This window comes from Silene latifolia, chromosome 3 (assembly GCF_048544455.1).
Source record: "Silene latifolia isolate original U9 population chromosome 3, ASM4854445v1, whole genome shotgun sequence".
NCBI lineage: Eukaryota > Viridiplantae > Streptophyta > Magnoliopsida > Caryophyllales > Caryophyllaceae > Silene > Silene latifolia.
In genome coordinates, this window is record NC_133528.1 from 113,743,918 (window position 1) to 113,765,899 (window position 21,982).

At 32.7% G+C, this 21,982-nt stretch overlaps 1 protein-coding gene across 1 annotated transcript; it reads left to right on the forward strand.

Moving 5' to 3' along the window:
* Positions 1-17,364: 17,364 nt before the first annotated feature.
* On the forward strand, positions 17,365-21,847 carry LOC141647863 (vesicle-associated membrane protein 721). The gene is made up of 5 exons (XM_074456222.1): positions 17,365-18,187; positions 20,602-20,743; positions 20,829-20,949; positions 21,123-21,185; positions 21,450-21,847. Exons 1-5 carry the CDS (start codon positions 17,998-18,000, stop codon positions 21,597-21,599), a joined length of 666 nt encoding a protein of 221 aa, XP_074312323.1. The 5' UTR covers positions 17,365-17,997; the 3' UTR covers positions 21,600-21,847.
* The last annotated feature ends 135 nt before the right edge of the window (positions 21,848-21,982 follow it).

A 21,982-nucleotide genomic window follows, 5' to 3' on the forward strand; every position in this document is an offset into this window, starting at 1 on the left:
AGGCCGCTCAGGACCGTCAAAAATCATATGCTGATGTCCGTCGTCGACCACTTTCCTTTGAGGTTGATGATCAAGTATTCCTTAAAGTGTCACCTATGAAAGGAGTGAAACGGTTTGGTGTTAAAGGGAAGCTGAGCCCTAAATATATTGAACCTTTCCGGGTGATTGAAAAGATTGGTCCTGCTGCTTACCGTTTAGAATTGCCCCCAAATCTGAGCAAGGTTCACAATGTCTTCCATGTTTCTCAATTGAGGAAGTACATTAGTGACCCTAGCCATATCATTCAAGAAGAGATTCTTGAATTGGAGCCTAACTTGGTGGTTGAAGAAAGGCCAATTCGGATTCTTGAAAAAGCCAACAAGCAACTTAGGAGCAAAGTTGTACCTTTAGTCCGTGTTCTTTGGCGTTGTGGAAATGTCGAAGAAGAGACTTGGGAAACTGAAGCTTTTATGTTAGCTAAATATCCTGAATTATTCTCGTAAGGTATTCCTTTTCTTACTCTTTTTCCGAGTTACTAAGCCATGTTTAATCATAATTAGTAAAGATATTATTCTTACTATAGAACTTTAAACTAAAAGTTTGAAAATGCTTTTATGATTTGCAATGGTTTTAACATTAGTGAATGTTAAATCTCGTTGTTGGTGACGTCCCAATAATGGGTTTTCTCATTTATTGGCGTAGAAATATTTTTATGTCTTGATATGAATGTGGATGTTCTTGTCTGATCAACGAGAGTATCACCGTTTCATTGAAAAGATACCTATATTTTCTTATAACTATAATTTCTCCTTCTAGGTTTCGAGGACGAAACTTTTTAAAAGGAGGGGTGATTGTAACGCCCCGTAATTTCGGACCGTTAATATATTTCGGAAATAATTTATTAATCAAATAAAATTTGATATTTAAGTATTTAAAGTAAAAATAATTCAAAGAAATATAATTTTATTATATTTTGAAGAAAAGTATTTATTTTGATAGTTTCGAAATGTTTAAAAATAGTTTAAACCGTGTAAAATCTTTTATTTTGAAATAAGGGCGTATCGGGGGGGGGGGGGGGGGAATGACAATTCTTTTGAACATTGGGTAAACGAATTTGGAAATGGGTCGTATGAATACTCAATTTTCTTGTAATCTCGTGTTTAAGAACTTTGGTCTTGTCGGAATTTACGTTTGACAAGCGGATTTAATTATTATCGAAACGAGTCAAAACCGACTAGTAAAATCCCGACTAAACCCGCACCTTTCCTCTCTTTCTCCTCTAACCCGCGGCACCCCTTCCCCCTTTCCCTTTTTTCTGATTTTTCTTTGTCTTATGTTCATCTTCATCAACAACTTTCCCAAAAACCAAACACCATTAAAACTTATACAAATTCAAGCTAAAAACCATCGTAACTCACTCATTTCTACTCGGATTTTCGCAAAATTTACATTTCCGGAATCCTCTCGTCGAGATCTACAACCTAGTATGTTTTAATTTCAGTTTTCTTGAAGTTGTTTTAAGACGAATTTTGGTAAATTTCGGTATTTATACTTATATATTGTGTTTTTATTGTTTAATTAGGTGAAGAATTGGAGGACGGGTTTGGGGACTCGTATATTGTCGAGGATAGCGGCTAGTTGCTTGTTAGGATTTGGGTTTTAAGGTGCTAATTGCTCATTTTCTAGCTTAAGGTAACATATTTCGAGTTACTCGACGAAAAATCGTCACATGCTTTGATTTTTGTATGTTTTTGTGATTTTTAATTAAGTAGTTAATTTCACATGTTAAAATGATTGCATGCATGTTTAATTCATGTATTTTTGTTAGTTTTAGTTAACAAGTTAGTATTGGGAACGATTAATTATGTTTCAGACGGTCTTATACTGAACAAAAATGGAGAAATGGAGGTGTGGGGGTGGCGGCAGCAGGCCCGGCAGCAGCCCGGCAGGCCCACGGCTGGCCCATGGCTGGCTCGGGTCAGCCCGTTGCTTGTTTCGCGGTTTCCCATGCTTTGTTCGTCATTTTAGGTTCATTAATGATATAATTAGAATAAGTAACATATGGTTAAACTTAGGAAATGAATCATAATAGTAGTTAAAAATTATGTTAATGGTAAAAAAAAATATGTTATATTGATAGTTGCACATGTTAGGGTAAATTATAAAATGAAATTGTAACGATTAGGCTCAAAATGAATTATATAGCTATAATTGTAATGTTTTGATGATTGTGCCGAAAACTGAGCCTTGGTCCCTTTGGTGATTCGGTGTCGAGTCAATTGTGTGATTGGTCAGCCGCAATTTAACCCGTACCTGTCGCAGGGCTGGGGTTGCGGGTAAAAATTCGGTTGGATGAAATTTTATATGAATTGGATAATCGGCCTTTTTCTTGTTTTAGGCCATTTATTATATTTATGTTTCACATGTGTAGTTAGTTGATTTGAGTAGCTTCTTATATTGTAAAAATGGCCCTAGATTCCCTAAAGCCTTTAATATTGTTAAAATTGCTAGAATTGAAATGGGTATTGAATATCTCTTGCAGGTTGTTGTGTTTGTCATAGATAGGTCTTTATAGTCTCTGACGAGTATATGTTCACTGCTTAATAGCCTTTGTGTTCCTGACTAGTGGATTTATATCCAAGTTGGGGCATGACCTCGTTACTTATTTTGATAGTAAGTGGTCAGCTTAAGTACTAGCCAACCCTTTGGTGGACTCCTTAGGGTACTCACTTTGTTTTAGAAAAATTGTGGGTCTTGGGTGCGGTGGTGTGTATCCGCATGTCTAGGTCTGCGCAGATTTTAGGCTAGGGTTGTGTTGTGTCTTGGCCATGTTTTATTAATATTAACCGCTGAGCCAAGATACCGGTTCGATTACCTTCCCTACCTCGTGGTATAGACTCGAGTTACAGAGTGACTATTGACCGTACTAAGAACTTATGCCTGTCTTTGATATATTGCCCTTTCTTGTTTGGTGATTTTATGAATTGTAATAGGTGAGATGTAAGCCGGTTACAATTGATAAAGTTTGGATTACAATTTGTTATATGTTTCACATGATAGTTAAATTGGTCAATTTAGTATTCATATGTTATAATACTTGGAAATTAGATTAATTATCATATTGTTTACATGTTTTACTACATGTTACATTAATTATGACGATTCGTGGCTGGGAGGACTCGAAGTTACTCCCCACTGAATTGTGGCTTTCGTGTTTGTATAAAATGCGATTGACAGGTTGATGATGCCAAGTTGGGGTCACAGACGAGCTAGTGAGCATAAGGAACCTTGGACCTAGTTTGGCTATTCTTATAGTAAACCTTTTTCTATTTTGGCTTTGTATATAATTTGAAGGGACATATGTCTCCCTTTTCTATTTTGGCTTGTATCACTATATTCCCGCGTCTTTAGTTATGTATGTAAATTAGTTTGTTAGAAATTGCAGGTTATGGCACTCTTCTTCTGGAGATGTTTATGAATGGTTTAGGAAAATTTTTGAAATTACAGGTTTTATCTAGTTGAACCAATTACAAACATATGCTGTCAGTTTTTCCGTAGAATTTACGTCTTTATTTAAGGCTAAAACTTAAGGGTGTCACATAGAAGCTCAATGTGACCAAACTACAATCAAATGGAATAGGCCGGTGTATGTCAAATATTAGTGCACAAAATTGGCCTCACAGCTCTAATAAACGTCCTAATTTGACACAATTGACACGACATAAATGACTCTATCAGATTTCCAAGACTAACTTAAAACTTTGTCAAGACTTGGTTGGGGGTCTTACAAGAGTCTTGTCTCAATACTCACACGAGTCTTATTTCAAGACCCACCAATAATCTTACCATAATATATTCAGAGCACTTACTATTATTATTATTACAAGTAATTTAGGGTTATGTAATAAACAAATTAAAATCAATATTGATCATTAATGATGACAGCGAGAACGTAGTTAACGGCTGAGTGAGGATATTTGTATTATTTTTGAGTCTTTTTTGTTTGTTATGTTACCTTTGCCTTTTTTTAAACTATGATTACGGCCAATTTGTCAAAATGAGATGTGAACTAGTGAGATGCAAAATACGTGATAAACAGGACAAATGCTTCATACTCCTTATAAATGAGGATAGTATTGAGGATATCTGTTTGTTAACATCCATTTTTTGTGTGAGAGAATGCTTGATTAATTGATATGTTTGACATCGATCATATTTATAATAGCTTGTACTTTCACATTACTATTAATCAGAACAAAATAATGATATGGTAATGTGTAGGAGGAGAAATAATGTTAGAGATTTAAATTGTGAACAAAAAATGATTTATGATATCATAAGGCTTAAAATGATCTATGATATGATAAGCTTAAAATGATTTACAATTTAAATTGTGAGCAACAAATGTGGATGTTTGTTACAATTCATTCAACAGTAAAAAAACGATTGCAGTATTAATTACACTCTTTAAACAAGAAAACAAAAATGTGTTTAATATTGTGGAAGGACACTTAACAAAAATACAAGAGGGGGATGAGTAAATATTCAAAAAAGATAAACATTTTAACGTAATCCTTTTGGACAGAAAACACAATGGGTGAATGATAAGAGTTCAAATCATCTCCATTTTCTATTCATTTTCTTTCTCTTAATGGTTATAACTTTTATTTTAGGATAAAAGAGAGGACCTCGATTCATTTAACATAGTTTAATCAACATAATTTTTTACATTATCGTGATGAATCTTATTTATCAAATTTTCTCCAAACTAAACAGTCCTAAACCCGTGCAAATTTGCAAGGTTATGCTATTGTAAACATTGTTAGAATAAAAGAAGTGCACAAAAAATAATTTTTGTATCAAGTCATATTTAAAATATGATGGTTTTAGTAATACATTTTGTATGCAAAATATATAATCATATATACATATATAAAAGAGAGTTTTTTCGAGCGATCTGAGAGTGTCCACATCATCAAAAATTAATTTAGGAAAGTATCATAAATAATAATTGTTGATGTAAAAAATAAAGTGGAGAATCTTTTAATTATTATAATATATATATTTTCTAAATTATATTCAAGTGATATTTCCAATTTTTATATCAAACTTTTACATTTCAATTGGCAAAAAAGTATCGTTAAAAAAATTATTAAAATAATATAATTAGCTTCGTGGTAAAAAATGCTATCATTAGAGTATAGATTTCATATTATTTGTACATATTAAAACTTCTTAGTATGTAAAATTGTGTAATTTTTAGTATGTTTTGTCCCACATTGGAAAATAACATAGGTGTGGTGAATATACTACATATAAATATAGAACTAGTTTTGTAACCCGTGAAAATCACGGGTTTGGCTTTTTTTGTTGGTTTGTTTTCGCTGTATTGTTCGTGAAAGTGCTTTTCGCCTTTTTTCTGTACTTTCTTTTTGACTTGGAGATATTATAGTTAGAGGTGGCAACTATTGACACGACACGAAAACACGACACGAACCCGGCATGAAGTTAGCGGGTTAGGGTTAAGACTTTGTAACCCATTTAAGTAATTGGGTCGACACGGACACGACATGAAATATAAATGGGTCGGGTTAGGGTTGAGCTCTTTGACACAAACCCGACACGACTAACCCATTTATTTAAAAGTGTCATAATATATTTGGGGATTGAATCAATAATTCAAACAAAAACTTAAGAATATGCAATTTCATTCATCATTTTTGGGATAATAGGGCTATAAAGCTTAATTTAGTTTATTAGTTTATTGGGTTAAATGAGTTAAAAATGACCTGCTAAAAGATAAACGGGTTAAACAGGTCGGGTTGGGTTATGGAAAAATTAAATGGGTTAGGTTAGGGTTGATACAAATGACCCATTTATGTAATTGGGTCGGGTTAGGGTTAAGGTGGTGATGACCCGTTTAAAGTTGACACAAACACGAACACGACACGACCTGATCTATTTGCCAGGTCTAATTATAGTTAGGGTATTTTGAAAATTTGTGATATGAGTCAAAACTACGTAATGAGGAATAACACCAAAACTCCTGAATCAATATGATAGTTTGATTTGTCTTAATACAACCCCTAAGTTAGTATTCTATTTTAATATTCGAGGATTGTAACCACTAAATCAAAGTTACTTAAGGGAAGAAAAATACTTGGTACATGTGCCACTAAAAAATACTTGGTATATGTGAAATAAAATTAAAAATAAAATATTAATTGTTTATACCTCGACATTTCACGTTTATATCCTTGGTAAGTACATTCTGAAATTAAACAAAAATAAATTAGAATCCAATTAAATAGAGTGTAAAAGACTAAACAAAAGTATGCAAATAAAAATTATAGGTGAATGAAAGTCCCGGCGCCTTTTGTGGTCTTATTTATAATCTTGAGTTATACGAGTTTTAATTGATATATCTCTTGAGTTCTCAGTTATAATTGATCTCCACAAACCCTCTTAGTGCTAATGATAAATGAGAGTTATTGAAATTAGACTTTAATGAATTACAAGGGGTTATAAGATGTAAATCTTATTTTAATGAGTCAGTTTAACCAATTTTTATTTTTTGTCTTTTTAGTTGCCAAGATCACTAACGATAGAGTACTGGAAAATTTAGTGCATATTTATCTTACGGTGTTTATGGAGGTTCTAACATGATCACTTAGCCATTTATTTAACCAATTTTTATTATTTATCTTTATAGTTATCAAGATCATTATTCATCTAGTTATGAAAAATTTAGTGCATATTTATCATTCTTTGTCTTTTTAGTTACCAAGATTATTAATCATGGGATTATGAAAAATTTAGTGCATATTTATCTTAAAAAATTTATAAAGGTTCTTAAATGATCACTTAGCTAGAGTAAGATGATGTCACTTAACACATAAAAAATTGCTCAAAATATCATTTCTATGTTATTGTATAGATAATCGTGATAATAACAATAATAACAATAATTTGTGAATGAATGGACTATAAAAATATCATGTGAAATAAAATTAAATGGTTTAGGTAGCCTTGTGATTGTATATATAATAATAATATCGTACGAATTAATGGATTATAAGTCATTTGAAACAAAATTAAATGGTTTAGGTAGCCTTTGTTTAACTTTACCCTTTTAATTATAATTAATTAATAATAATATAATAATTTGTGGATTAATAGATTAAAAAAATCTCATGTGGAATTGGAAGTGAAATTGGATGTAGTTGGGTGAAATGTAAATAATAAAGTACTCTTTTTATTTTCCTTTTTTTGCTCTTCATTTTGGCTTGATAATTAATAAAGAAATAAATTAATTAATTAAAATGTATAGAAAGTATATTGATTGCTTATCCTATGTAAATTTAAATTAATTTTTAGTGACATGTGAAATAAAATTAATTGCTTTTGCCTAACCTTTTAATAAATATTAAAATTAAATTGTTATGTATAGTTAATATTCTAAATTGCTTGATTTCTATTATGAGTTTTCTTTTCTAATATTAAACGTTGATAATAATCTATACTAAGCTATTAGTTTTATTAGGTAATAATAAGATAAGATTCATCGGAACCATTAGTAATAATGTGTCGTTAAAATGAGATGTATTATAGGTTAGTGACACACACAGGTTCATAATTTTTTGTTAAGATGTGTAATTTTTTCCAAATAGAGAGTTTCATGAAATTCTTTTATTATTTTCACCAATAATTTGTACATAATTCTCATAAAAGTAGTGTGATGATATGTTAATCACATACGAAAGTCATATATTCTTTTAATTGCTTTATTACGTGGAACTTTTATGTTTTTTCCAGCAAGATATTTTTTTTAAAAAAAATGTTCAAGGTTAAGAAAATAGTGAAAACTCTACTTTAAAATAAGATCTCATTGTAATAGAAAGATGTGAGTCCTTTTATATGATTACTTACATTGATTATGTACGTGGAACTCTATGATAATACATAAATCTATAAAATACTATTAAAAGCCTAGACTAAAATGACTCATAAAGTCCACGTAGACAAAGCCACGTATGATCATGAAATGCCACCTTTGATTAACGAAATGCCACCTTTGACTATGGAATGACACGTCCGCATAAAAAATGCCAGCAACATTGACTTCTTAATCTTATCTTTTAATTAATTATTTTTGTGTATTTATAGATAGACTATCTCATGACCTTTGGTGTCAAATATTGTATAACCTAAGTTTGAAAAACATACATCTAACCAACATTAAACAACTAATAAATATTTTACCTCTTCGTATTCCAAAAGCCATCACTAAATGCATACATCCTTATATAAACTAAACCAACACAAAATTCATGCTTCAACACTACCGTATGAAATAAATAGTAATACTCACACCAAAAAAAGGAGAGTAGAAAATACACAATAAACCAAAATATAGTCATTTAATTTTTATACCAAGCGTCTGACTACATATAAAACTTTAATATAATCTTCCGTTATAAACCATGACAAACTCTAATCTTGAAACATCTGCAACATTCTAGAGTTAACGCCTTAAGGGTACCGATTATTAGAATTCGATTTTGTTGATTGAATCCTGAAAAAGAGGTAGCAATAATTAATACTATAAACTATAAAATAAAAAACGTAGCTTTGTTGAAATTAAAGCAAAAATTATCTTTAAGATAGACCAAAGGTAATACACAAAAAAAAAAAAAGAGTAGAAAATACACGATAAACCAAAATATATTCATTTAATTGTTATACCAAGCGTCCTACTACATGCGTATAAAACTTTAATATAATCCTCGGTTATAAACCATGACAAACTCTAATCTTGAAACATTTGCAACATTCTAGAGTTAAGTGTGATTATTAGACTTCGATTTTGTTGATTGAATCCTGAAAAAGAAGTAGCAATAATTAATACTATAAACTTATTAAACTGTAAAACAAAAAATGTAGCCTTGTCGAAATTAAAGCAAAAATTATATTTTCTTATAATTAATGATAAATTAATCATTCGACTTCAACTTATCTAATGATGTGTAGTTGTGAACTTGTTTTATGGTAGGAGTTATATGAGATGTAGAAAAAATGTAAAGGTAAAATAAATATCAAACGCTAATACATGTAATGCCTTATAGAAAAAATATGTAAGCCAAGCAATACCTCATTCTGCCTACATTCATTTTCTATCTGCCCACTTCAAATGCAACATCGACGTGCACATGATGATAATCCAAAATTGATGAGATTCATGGGAACTTAAATGTATACCTTTGAGATCAAGTAGAGAAATTTTACACAGGCATGCAAAGTATTTATTTCATACGGTAGTGTTGAAGCATGAATTTTGTGTTGGTTTAGTTTATATAAGGATGTATGCATTTAGTGATGGCTTTTGGAATACGAAAAGGTAAAATATTTATTAGTTGTTTAATGTTGGTTAGATGTATGTTTTTCAAACTTAGGTTATACAATATTTGACACCAAAGGTGTGACACCCTCATTTTTAGCGTTAAATAAACACGTAAATTCTACAGAAAAACTGACAGGATATGTTTGTAATTGGTTCAACTAGACAAAATCTGTAATTTTAAAAGCTTTTCTAAACCATTCACAAACACTTCCAAATGAAGAGTGCCAAAACCTGCAAATACTAACAAACTAATTTACATAACATAGCTAAAGTCACGAGAATAACGTGGTACAAACCAAAGTAAGAGAGGGAGACATATGTCCCTTCAAAATATAAACACAACCATATGTTTAAAGGTTTACTACAAAATATAACCAAACTAAGTCCAAGGTTCTTTTGCTCACTAGCTCGTCCGTGTACCCCATCTAATCATCATCAACCTGTCAATCGCATTTTATACAAACACGAAAGCCACAATTCAGTGGGGAGTAACTTCGAGTCCTCCCAGCCACGAAATGTCATATTTAATGTAACATGTAATGTAACATGTAACAACATCATAAATAAATTAACTATCGAGTGTTCTAACATATGAACACTAAACTAACCAAATTAAACTATCATGTGAAACATATAACAAGCAGTAATCCAAACTTTATCAATTGTAACCGGCTTGCATCTCACCTATTACAATTCATAAAATCACCATACAAGAAAGGACAATATATCAAAGACAGGCATAAGTTCTTAGCACGGTCAATAGTCACTCTGTAACTCGAGTCTATACCACGAGGTAGGGAAGGTAATCGAACCGGTATCTTGGCTCAGAGGTTCTATCAAAACATGGTCAAGACACAACACAACCCTAGTACTAAATCTGCGCAGACCTAGACATGCGGATACACACCACCGCACCCAAGACCCACAATTTTTTTTTAAAACAAAGTGAGTACCCTAAGGAGTCCACCAAAGGGTTGGCTAGTACTTAAGCTGACCACTTACTCTCAAAATAAGTAACGAGGTCATGCCCCAACTTGGATATAATCCCACCAAGTCAGGAACACAAAGGCTATTAAGCAGTGAACATATACTCGTCAAAGACTATAAAGGCCTATCTATGACAAACACAACAACCTGCAAGAAGTATTCAATACCAAATTCCACTTCAAGCAATATTAACAATATTAAAGGTTTCAGGGAATCTAAGGCCGTTTCTACAATATAAGAAACCATTCAATTCAACCAACAACACATGTGAACTAAAAACATAATAAATGGCCTAAAACAAGAATAAGGCCAATTATCCATTTTTCACAATAATTTTCATCCAACCGAATTTTTACCCGCAACCCCAGTCCTGCGACAGGTACGGGTTCAATCGGTGACCAATCACACAATTGTCGACATCGATTGATCAAAGGGACTAAGGCTCGATTTTCGGCATAATCATCCAAACATTACAATTATCGCTATAGAATACATTTTAAGCCTATTCATTGCAATTTCATATTATAACCTATCCTAACATGTGCCAACTACCCATATAAGCATAACTTTACCATCAACATTATATTTACTACTAACATTATTCTTTTCATAAGACTACCCATATGTTACTTATACTAAATATAACATTAATACATCCGAAACGACAAACAACGCATGGAAAATCGCGAAAACAAGCAACGGGCCAACCCGGGCCAACCCGGGCCTGCCGTGGGCCTGCGACTCTTTGGCCTGCCGGGCTCTCTTTGGGCCGCCACCCCCTCTTCTCCGTTTCTCCGTTTTTGTTCATTTTAACATCGTTTTAAGCATCAATTAATCATTCCCATTTCATTTCCATACTAATATGTGAACTTAAACATACAAAAGACATGAATTTAACACATATTTTCATGTGAAATAAACCACTCAAATAACATTCACAAAATCATACAAAAACAAAGAATGTGACATTTAATCGTCGAGTAACTCGAAATATGTTACCTTTAGTAACAAAATGAGCAATTAGCACCTTGAACACCAAACCCTAATATGCAATCTAGCCACTATCTTCAACTATATACGAGTCTCCAAACTCGTCTTCTAAATCTTCACCTAAATAAACAATAAAAACACAATTATAAGCACTAATAATCAAAACCCTAAAAATGGTGGACAAAATAAATTTAGGGCAAATGAATTTAGAACATACTAGGATGTTGGAAATGAAGAGAGGATTCCAAATATGTAATCCTTATGAAATTTGGAGTAGAAACGAGTAAATTACGATGAAAATTAGCGGAGAAAGCTTAGGTTTGATATAAAAATGGTGTTTTTATGTTAGAATAGTTTAGAACATTCAAGGGAGATGAAGATGGAAAAGAAAAAAAAAACAAAGGGAAGGAGGGAGTAGTGGTGTGCCGTGAGAAGGGGGGAGAGGAGCGGGATGTGGCGGAATTTCATTAGTCGGTTTTGGCTCGTTTCGACAATAATTAGAACCGTTTGTCAAATGCAAATTCCGACATTGCCAAAATTCTTAAACACGAGATTACAAGAAGATTGAGTACTCATATGACCCATTTCCAAAATCGTTTGCCCAATTTTCAAAAGAATTGTCATTTTTCCCGATATGCCCTTATTTCGAAATAAAAGATTTTTACATGGTTTAAACTATTTTTAAACATTTCGAAACTATCAAAATAAATACTTTACTTAAAAATATAATAGAATTATACTTCATTGTATTATTATTACTTCAAATACATTAATATTAAATTCAACTTGTTTATTAAATTACTTTCGCAAAATAATAACGGTCCGAAATTACGGGGTGTTACAAAAGGTCATGAGATAGTCTATCTATAAATACACAAAAATAATTAATTAAAAGATAAGATTAAGAAGTCAATGTTGCTGGCATTTTTTATGCGGATGTGTCATTCCATAGTCAAATGTGGCATTTCGTTAATCAAAGGTGGCATTTCATGATCATACGTGGCTTTGTTTACGTGGACTTTATGAGTCATTTTAGTCTAGGCTTTTAATAGTATTTTATAGATTGTCCCATATCGAAAGATTAGTATAAGGTGATGTGATCCTATGATTATAAATAGGAGGCATATTTGGAACTTATGTATCCACCCAAAAATTTTTGAGTCTCATAAATATTGTTTTAAAGAGCTATTAAGATTTTCTATCATTATCTACGATATGATATAAAATATAAAGTGAAAATTGTTGAGAACTACTCGGGAAAGAGTTAAGAACATGAACAAGAAAATAAAAAAATACAAAACTAAAGGTTTTACTAATGGTAGTCTCCTGACACAGTACAAAACTAAAGATTTTACTAATGGTTGTATTCTGAATGCAGTAATAGAGCGTTGATGAGTCGTTATATGTACGATGTAGAGATCCTTATTTAATGATCGAGACGAAGTGGTTTTACCTTCAAAGAAAAATAATATGTATACAATAGTAGTTTTTTTTTAAGAAGAGACATGTACTTCTTGATATGTTATATCTTTCACATTGAAAAATAATGTAGGCATGATGAACATGCTACTTCTAAATAATTAAATTATGTATCTCACATCGAAAGAATATTATACGGTAGGGTGATTCTATAAATATAAATAGGAGGCATCCTTGAAACTTAGGTATTAACCCAAATTTTTTTGATATAAAAGATATGTACTTTTTAGCATGTTATATGTCACACATTGAAAAATAATGTAGGTGTGGTGAATATATTATGTATAAATAATAGAACTGTCCCATATATATACATTTTCTATATTATATTAAAGTGATGTTTATAATTTTGATATAAAAACTTTATATTTCATTTGACAAAAAAATATCGTATGAAAATTATATAATTAGATTGTGACAAAAAAATGCTATCATTAGAGTGTAGATTGTGTTGTATTTTCTCATTATTAAATCGGGTTGATGTCAAAGTAGGTGCGAAAAAAATGGTGTACTTAGTATGTTATTTGTCCTACATTGAAAAGTAATGTAAGTGTGGTGAATATACTATGTATAAATATTAGAATTGTTCCACATCGAAAGATTACCATAAGGCAGGGTGATCTTATGATTATAAATAGAAGTCATAACCCAAAATCTTTTGATTCTCTTAAGTATTGTCAGAAATCTTAAAAGAGTTTGTATTACTGTCTCTACAATAATGATTTCTAACATAAGTTAATCTTTGGAAAATCTTTTAGTTATTATAATATATACTCTGTATTTCTTATTTTATATTCAAGTGATATTTCTAATTTTTATATAAAAACTTTTACATTTTATTTGTCAAAATAATGTCGGTAAAAAAATTATGAAAATAATATTATTAGATTCATGGTAAGAAATGCTATCATTAGAGTATATATAGATTTCATATAATTTGTATATATTAAAGATGGTGTATTTCATAGTATGTTATATGTCCCACATTGAAAAAAAAATATAGGTGTGACAAATATACTACATATAAAAAATAGAATTTTCCTACATCGAAATATAACATAAGGTGGGTGATTCTATGATTATAAATAGGAGGCATCCTTGGAACTTATGCATCAACCCAAAATCTTTTGAGTCTATTAAGTATTGTCTTGGAAAGCTCTTAAAAGTTTATATCATTATATTTTCTACCTATAGATTTTATATGTCCCACATTGAAAAATAATGTATGCGTGGTAAATATACTACGTTTAAATAATATAATTAGAATTGTGTTAAAAAAAATTATATCATTTGAGTATAGGTTCATAGCATTTGCACATATTTTAATTATGATAAAACAAAATAGAAAACAAACGTATGAATATTAATAGATAATATAGTATTTGCTTATTATTAAATCGGATAGGATGTCGAATTAGGTTCAAAAAATATGGTGTACTTTTAAATATGTTATTCGTCTCGCATTGAAAAATAATGTAGGTGTGATAAATATATACTACGTATAAATAGTTGGATTGTCCCACATCAGAAGATTATCATAAGGTGAGGTGATCCCATGATTATAAATATGATTTATCCTTAGAACTTAGTTATCACCCCAAATATATTGAATCTCTTAAAGTATACTTATTATATAAGAGACTTTAAACATAATCTTAAATTAAATGTTAAATTTTTAAAGTTATAACATTTTTTTAGGTGGGAGAAAGAGCGATAAAATGGTCAATATTATAACGGAAATTTTTCATGGTACCCTCGAATTTTGGTAGATTACACATAATACCCCTAATTTTAAGTTTCTACATATAATACCCTTGTGTTTACTTTTTTTCATAACGATGTTACTCCTATGAGTAACTAGATCAGTAATTGAGCATGTCATGCTATTTGTGTTTTGTTATTTAGGTATTAAATGTTAGTTTATTAAATAAAATATGGATTTAAGAATTAGATGATGAAGTGTTTGTGTAATAGATAACAAAAAAAAGGCGTCACAAGTCATATGAGTAATGGTGTTATGACGGAAGTTGTCAAATGGTATTCTGGGAAAGAAAAAGGTGAACACAGGGTTACCATTTGTAGAAACTTAAAATTAGGGGTACCATGTGTAATCTATCAAAGTTCAAGGTTATCATGAAAAATTTACAATATTATAATGATATAGTTAATTAAATTTTCATTTAAAAGAGAGAGATATCCGTACCAATAAAATAATAAAGGGGGTATTATTTTTTAATTGTTATTTTATTGCCACGCCATCAAACTTAACATCCATTTAACATCCTTTACATTGGAGGGTACCATAGGCAAAAAAATGGAACCTCAATGGTACCATAGGCAGATTCTTAAAAGTAAGGGTAACATGAAAAATCTGACAAAATTAAGGAGTACCTCGGAAAATTTCCGTATCTCAATTATGATAAAAAAAAATTGAAGAAAAACAACTTAGAACTATTAATGGAGAGTACTTGATCATATTATTACATTTAAATATAACTATTAAATATAATGAGTAGCAATTATCCGTATTCAGTATTCGGGATCTGGCTGGATGTCAAACTAAAGGCAAAAAAGATGATGTAATTCTGAGTATGTTATTTGTCCCACATTGAAAAACAATGCAGGGTTGATGAATATATACTACGTATAAATAGTAGAATTGTCTCACATCAGAAAAATAATCCAAGTTTGGTGAATATATTACTTATAAATAGTAGAATTGTTCCACATCGAAAGATTAATATACGGTGGGGTGATTATATGATTATAAATAAGAGTTAACTCACGTATATATTAATCTTTTATTTTTTTTGAAAGTGATATTTTAATAATATGTAAACAAATCATTAGACATAGAATGTAAACATTAAACCCTTATAACGTTTTTTTTTGCATTATAAATAAGTTAATTACCCCGTTGCAACGCACGGGTATCTAAACTAGTTATATAATAGGATAGGTTTTTTATCCCAATAATATAGGTTATTAGTGTTTGTGTAACATTGTACAAATTTCTTTCGCGTTATACCTATAATATGATGCGACAGGTTTTTCCAATAGGGGTTGGTTATTCTAGGAATTTTTTTCCAAAATGGGTTTTTTTAACAAACAAATTAACGAAAAGGGTTGAGTTTCAAACTATTTACCCAAAATGGGTCCACGTAGGATCGGTTTTGGCGAAGCTGGTTGAAAAAGTGAAATCGCTGTGGCGGAAGACGACTTGAAGTCAAAACGCTCTCCCACCGAGCGACTTGCTTTACTGCTGCTGCATATCCACAATTCCACACCAAAGCTGCCCCTTTCCCCTTATTTCATTCATTCATTCCCAAATTAAACAAAAAACAATTCAAAACCCTAAGTTTCAATTACTCGATTTCCCCTCAAAAAAACCCCTCAAATTAATCAATTATTTTATATCAAACCATCCAAGTGTTTCAACATATTCGTTTGATGTTGTTAATTTGGTACATTGTTGTTGTTTGTTGATGATGAGTATGTTGACGATGATTTTCAATGGAGGAATGGACAAACAAATCTTGCCCAGAATCAAGTCGCTTTGGGGGATGACGGTTTGAGCCCAAGTCGCTCCCTCCCAGAGCGATTTAAGTCGAGGTTTGGCTGCCATTAATTCGATATCGAAGGCTTGAGGTTTGGTCGTCGTAACTCACATCTTGGATATGGTCGCTGAGCGGGTGAGCGACTTCTATCCGAGCCTAGCTTCGGTGATGACGTGGACCCATTTTGGGTAAATACTTTGAAACACCACCTATTCCGTTAATTTGTTTGTGTTTGAGCCCTATTTTGGAAAACAATTCTTATTCTAGTGGTTACCTAATAGGAATTGGAAATAAATGTAAAAATGACGGTGCTTTAATATAGAGGATGTCTCATAAATTCAATTTTTTTTATTTGTTTACAAAAATGTAAGCTTCTCATTAATAAGATCAAAATATTCCATTACAAACAAATATAAGGTATATAATCCACATGAGATTATCCTATACTTCTCTTGATACTTTCTAATCAATCTAGGAATTTAGTATTTCTACTCTTTAAATTACATTGTCTTAATCTCATACTAACCTCTGATTTTAAATGCTTAACTAGAATTTAAAGTCCGAGTAGTTAGTAATATGCCTTCAACCCCACACTAGTTCCTACAATACCACAAGTGGTACATCAGACATGCCAACATTAACGCAATAGCTTGTTTTCTGCAAGCTTCTCCATTCCAGCCATCAAGTAATGCAATCTTGAGCAAGGAGTTGTACCTGGCACTAGAGATAAACCAACCTCAAACATCTCATATTGTGCTCATAGCTAAAGAAGATGTGACTATGACTTTCCTCCCTAACTCCACACAAATAACAACAATTGTGGTGTATAATATTCATCCTGGCCATCTTATCCCGAGGCAAGAGCCTCTTATGAGCAACCAACCAGCATAAAAAGGAATGCTTAGAAATAATTCACCCGTTGATCACCCATGAATATCTACAGACCTTCTCATCTTTAGGTACCAGCCATTTATACCCAGTGCTAACAGAGCTTGCACTCCTGCCACACTCCAGCTGCTATCAAACAGTTCAGGCTTATAAATTTAATTTTCTCCACCTATTTAACCCGAAATTCGAATTGACCCAACTAGGTCCAACCCAACCTGAAAATTTATTGTTACCTGCTGATTGATGTTTCCAAATAACTTGATAACAACTCATAAAAAATGATCCGACCCAACTCAAAATCTTGCAAATCCAAATGAACCCACTTGAACTTGACTCGATTAACCTGTTTTCTAGGTTTATCAAATTGTTATCAAACAAATTTAACGTTGATGTACATGAAATCTATTCCTAGATCTCTTAATTGATCTTTGATAAAGAGCAACTATTTTTCCAAAAAAAATGATAGTCCTAGAGTAACTAGATCTCACAAAATGCTACTCTTAAAACGTGAAACAAACCGCAATTAACTAAACCCATAACCCAAAAAAAAAAAAAAGAGAAATTCAAATTACCATTTCTTAGTCCACAATAAAAGTCTAAACACTCCTTCCCTTCCACTTTCCTCTTTTCTCTTCTTCCCTATCTCATCTTTCTCTAGATTTCTGGGAAGAGAGATTTTGTTCAAACACCTCTTAAAATCCCTAAATCTGAACTAAAATGGGGCAACAAAATCTGATCTACAGTTTTGTAGCAAGAGGTACAGTTGTATTAGCAGAATACACTGAATTTACTGGTAACTTCACCAGTATTGCTTCTCAATGTCTTCAGAAACTTCCTGCCACTAACAACAAATTCACTTACAATTGCGATGGTCATACCTTCAACTTCCTCGTCTCTGATGGCTTCAGTAATTTCTCCTCTTTTTCTCCTTTTTTTTGTTTATTGATTTGGATTTTTGAATTTGGTATCTGAGTTTGTTCGTTTTGATCTGATTATGGAGGTTTTTGTTCTATAGGTTTTGTTTTTTAGTGGGTTAGTGTTATTTTCATGTTATGTTTGTTTATGGAATCTGGGTTGTGTTAGTTGATCTTGTTTATGAGGTTTTGTTATTGGGTTACAATGTGATTATACATCTGGGTTTTGATGTTTGGGTGTAGATTTGAACTGGGTTTGTCGATTTACGTTTAGATGGCGAGTTTTTTTTTTATTGTTTGAGTTATGGTGGTGCAATTTACCATTGGATTTTTGAGGAGGGGTTTTCCTCGATTTGATGGTTTCGGTTGCGATTTTGTTTGGAGTTCTGTTCGGTCTTTTTGGTTTGTGGATTTGATATTTTTGATGTTGGATGGGTTGTTTGATTTGGGTTTAGTTGTTGAGGTCTTAGTGGAAGTGAAAGATTTTGCTCTTTTGATGTATTGTTGCTGTAGCTTTCTATTTTCAGATGACGTTTTTGTTTAGGTTTTCGATTGAGGGACGTATTCAGTAAGATTTCATAGGAGTTTGTTTCTACGTGGAGTTGTGTTTGATATTGACCACGTGTGTTTGATTTGCTATTTGGTTGATTGGGTCTGATTCCGATGTTTGTACTATGATGGGATTTCAATGTCTAAACTCTAAGGGAAGGTTGTCTGTTATATGATCTGGCAAAAGAGGAAACATGATTTTGACATTGAGTTTGGTTGAAGTCTGAGATGTGGGTGACTTTGTATGGGTGTGTGTTGTCTGAATATGTACTTTGGTTTTGCGCTTAAGGGCTTTTGTTTTACAGTGTTCTTTTTCTGTCTGCTCTCATTTACACTTTGTTTGGATATAGGTATTTGGTGGGAAACAAAATCCCTTGTTTGGTTAGCGAATTAGGTGTGAGGGGTTTTCAAGGAGGGAAAATGGATCCTCCATTTCCATGAGATGTGGAAGATTTCCCGCCTAGTCGCCCACTGCATTCTCCGCCCCCCTGCCTTCCCTCCCTTTCCCTCTCTTTCATCCTCCTCCCCTCCCTTACCTTCCTCATTTTGTATCTAAGCACACCCTCCGGTCATATCTTTTATTTGGGTAGCAAAATGAAGGTGGATGGAAAGGGAGGGGAAGGAAATGGAGGGAGATGAAATCATTTGTTTGGGTAGCAAAATGAACGTGGAGAAATTGAATCCTTGCATCTCACAAAATGGAGGCAAATTAAAGTCTCTCTAACAAAGGAGATATTGGAGAGAAAAATCCACCCCTCCCATCTCGTCCCTCCCTTTCGCTTCCCTCCTTCCCCATCTCCTGCCTTTACTCTTCTTTTCCTATCCAAACAAGACCTCAATCTTTTTGTATCGGCCCAGCTCGTGTCTTTTAAGTGTCTGGAGTCTGGACTTACCTCTGAGAATTGTTGATTGTCGTTACCAGATGTTGCTTCCTGAGAGAGGAAGTGGCATGTCAACAAAGAACAGGTTATTTATTAGTTAGTTTTAAATGTTATATTTGCCCCTGTTACTTTGCCACTTGCAGGAGTCTTTGGAGCGTTATGGTTTTTTTATATGTGGATCGTGGCTTTTGCCTTTTTTTGCTTTTGTGAGTGGGGATCTCATAATGGAACTAGGGTCACTGTAGATGCCTGGACTCGTCTCTGGGAAATGGGATTATGGGAATGTGAGTGCTATAAACTGGAAGGAAATGAAGGTATATCAAAGAAGAGAAGGCTGCTTATTATGAAAGTTGGGAAGCACAGGGTTAGCTTAATATTAATTAATTTACATAATGGTGTAGTTCAGGGTACACATTTCCATCCGGTCACATCTTTTCCTTTTGAAATACCAAATGAATGTTCGAAATCTTAAAAGATATTATTTCTTATGTTTAGTACTTTGAGCTTTTTCCATTTTCTTTGCTGCTCCATCTTCTACGTTGGCTATTCGTCTTACAGTTTAAAATCTACAAGTGATCTAGTTTAGTTGAGAATAACACAGGTTTTTAGGGAGACAGGGTAGTGTTTCTTGTTTATTACAGGCTTAGATTTCAATTAGTTGTGCTCTATTCTCACTGCTCATGAGTAAACCAGTCTGGGGTGCTTTATAGTATAAATGGTTGGTGGGAAGTCGGGAATAACCTATCTTGTCACTCTCAGTTTGTTGGTTTATTTCACTTTATCATTGCCCATGTGAGGTCCTTACACTTTGTATAACCTCACTTGTTATAAGATAATGCTGTCACTTTTTGGTTTCGCAAGAGCTGAACGTTGGGGTTGCAATCTGACTTCTGAGTTGCATTTGATATATACTTCGTAATATCTTGAACAATTGTTCTGTTTAGCCCCAGATGTCTAATGATTTGCATTTTTTGCAGCCTATTGTGTTGTTGCTGTTGAGTCTGTTGGCAGGCAGATTCCAATGGCTTACTTGGAAAGAGTCAAGGATGACTTCAACAAGAGATATGGGGGTGGAAAAGCTGCTACTGCTGTTGCAAAGAGCTTGAACAAAGAATTTGGGTAGTTTTCTGGATCTTGATATGACATATTTCACAAATTATTGTGTAGATTTGTAGACCGTGAAACTTTTGATGTGTTTTTTTAGGCCCAAACTGAAAGAACATATGCAATACTGTGTTGATCATCCGGATGAAATGAACAAGCTCGCCAAAGTTCAGGCCCAGATTTCCGAGGTCAAAGGAGTTATGATGGAGAATATTGAGAAGGTACAAACTTATTAATTTCCTTTATGAGTGTATGAATTTGTTGATGATAAGTGAGTTATGTCACATTGATTCTTCCTGTTATCTTGCATCCTTGTTCCGACACATTACCAAGACATATTGTCCGATATTCAAAAGAGCTTGCTCAGTTCTGATCCAATTTCCCTCTTAATCAGGTTCTAGATCGCGGTGAGAAGATTGAGCTCCTAGTGGACAAGACAGAAAATCTGCGCTCACAGGTTTGTGATAGTTTGAAAGTTCTAATTCCCACATTGTAGCGATAGTAACATCTTGTAAACATGCATACGTCAATGTTTGTCTAGTACAGCCATACAGGCAGATTGTATATGTTTGTATTTCGGTTATGTTGGGGCATTTTTGGGTGTCATTATCAGGTTTGCTTTGAGTTTCAATTTGATTCCAGGTCTAAATGTTGGTGTATAATTAGAGGAATTTTGGTTATTCTTGTCTAAGTTTAAATTTATGTTTATTGTGTGCAATAGGCACAAGACTTCAGGCAACAAGGAACACAGATGAGGAGAAAGATGTGGCTTCAGAACATGAAGATCAAGCTCATTGTGCTGGGAATCATCATCGCATTGATCCTCATTATAGTCTTGTCAGTATGTCATGGGTTCAATTGTAGCAAATAATCTCTCTGGCGAGTCAGGTTGAAAATCTCGGGTTAAATATATCATTGTAGTGGCCTTCGACACGTCTTTTGCATATGTATTTTCCTGTCTCTACTAAGTAGTTCGGACTTTAGATGATTCATGGTAGAATTTTATGTTTAATTGACTGGTGTTTTGGGATGAGAATGCGTGTTTCAAAGTCTCGTGTGTATAGGTAGTTGGAAAATGTACCCATTTTGTATTGTGAAGAAGTGCTGGTTTACTGTGTTAAATACAGTTGTTTTTGGGGATGAAGGAAAGCCACAAGGTTGCGTGGATGATGTAGGATTCACACCTCAAGTTACGAGTAATGCCCTTTATTATGTGCTGCATAAGCTAGCTATACCATATTCCTGAATACGTTC

Excerpts from the sequence above, each read along its gene's own strand:
- LOC141647863 (XM_074456222.1), top strand. The coding sequence starts at position 17,998 with ATGGGGCAACAAAATCTGATCTACAGTTTTGTAGCAAGAGGTACAGTT. Across the intron at positions 18,188-20,601 it reads CCTCGTCTCTGATGGCTTCA|CCTATTGTGTTGTTGCTGTT; the intron begins GTAATTTCTCCT and ends CATTTTTTGCAG. Across the intron at positions 20,744-20,828 it reads AGCTTGAACAAAGAATTTGG|GCCCAAACTGAAAGAACATA; the intron begins GTAGTTTTCTGG and ends GTGTTTTTTTAG.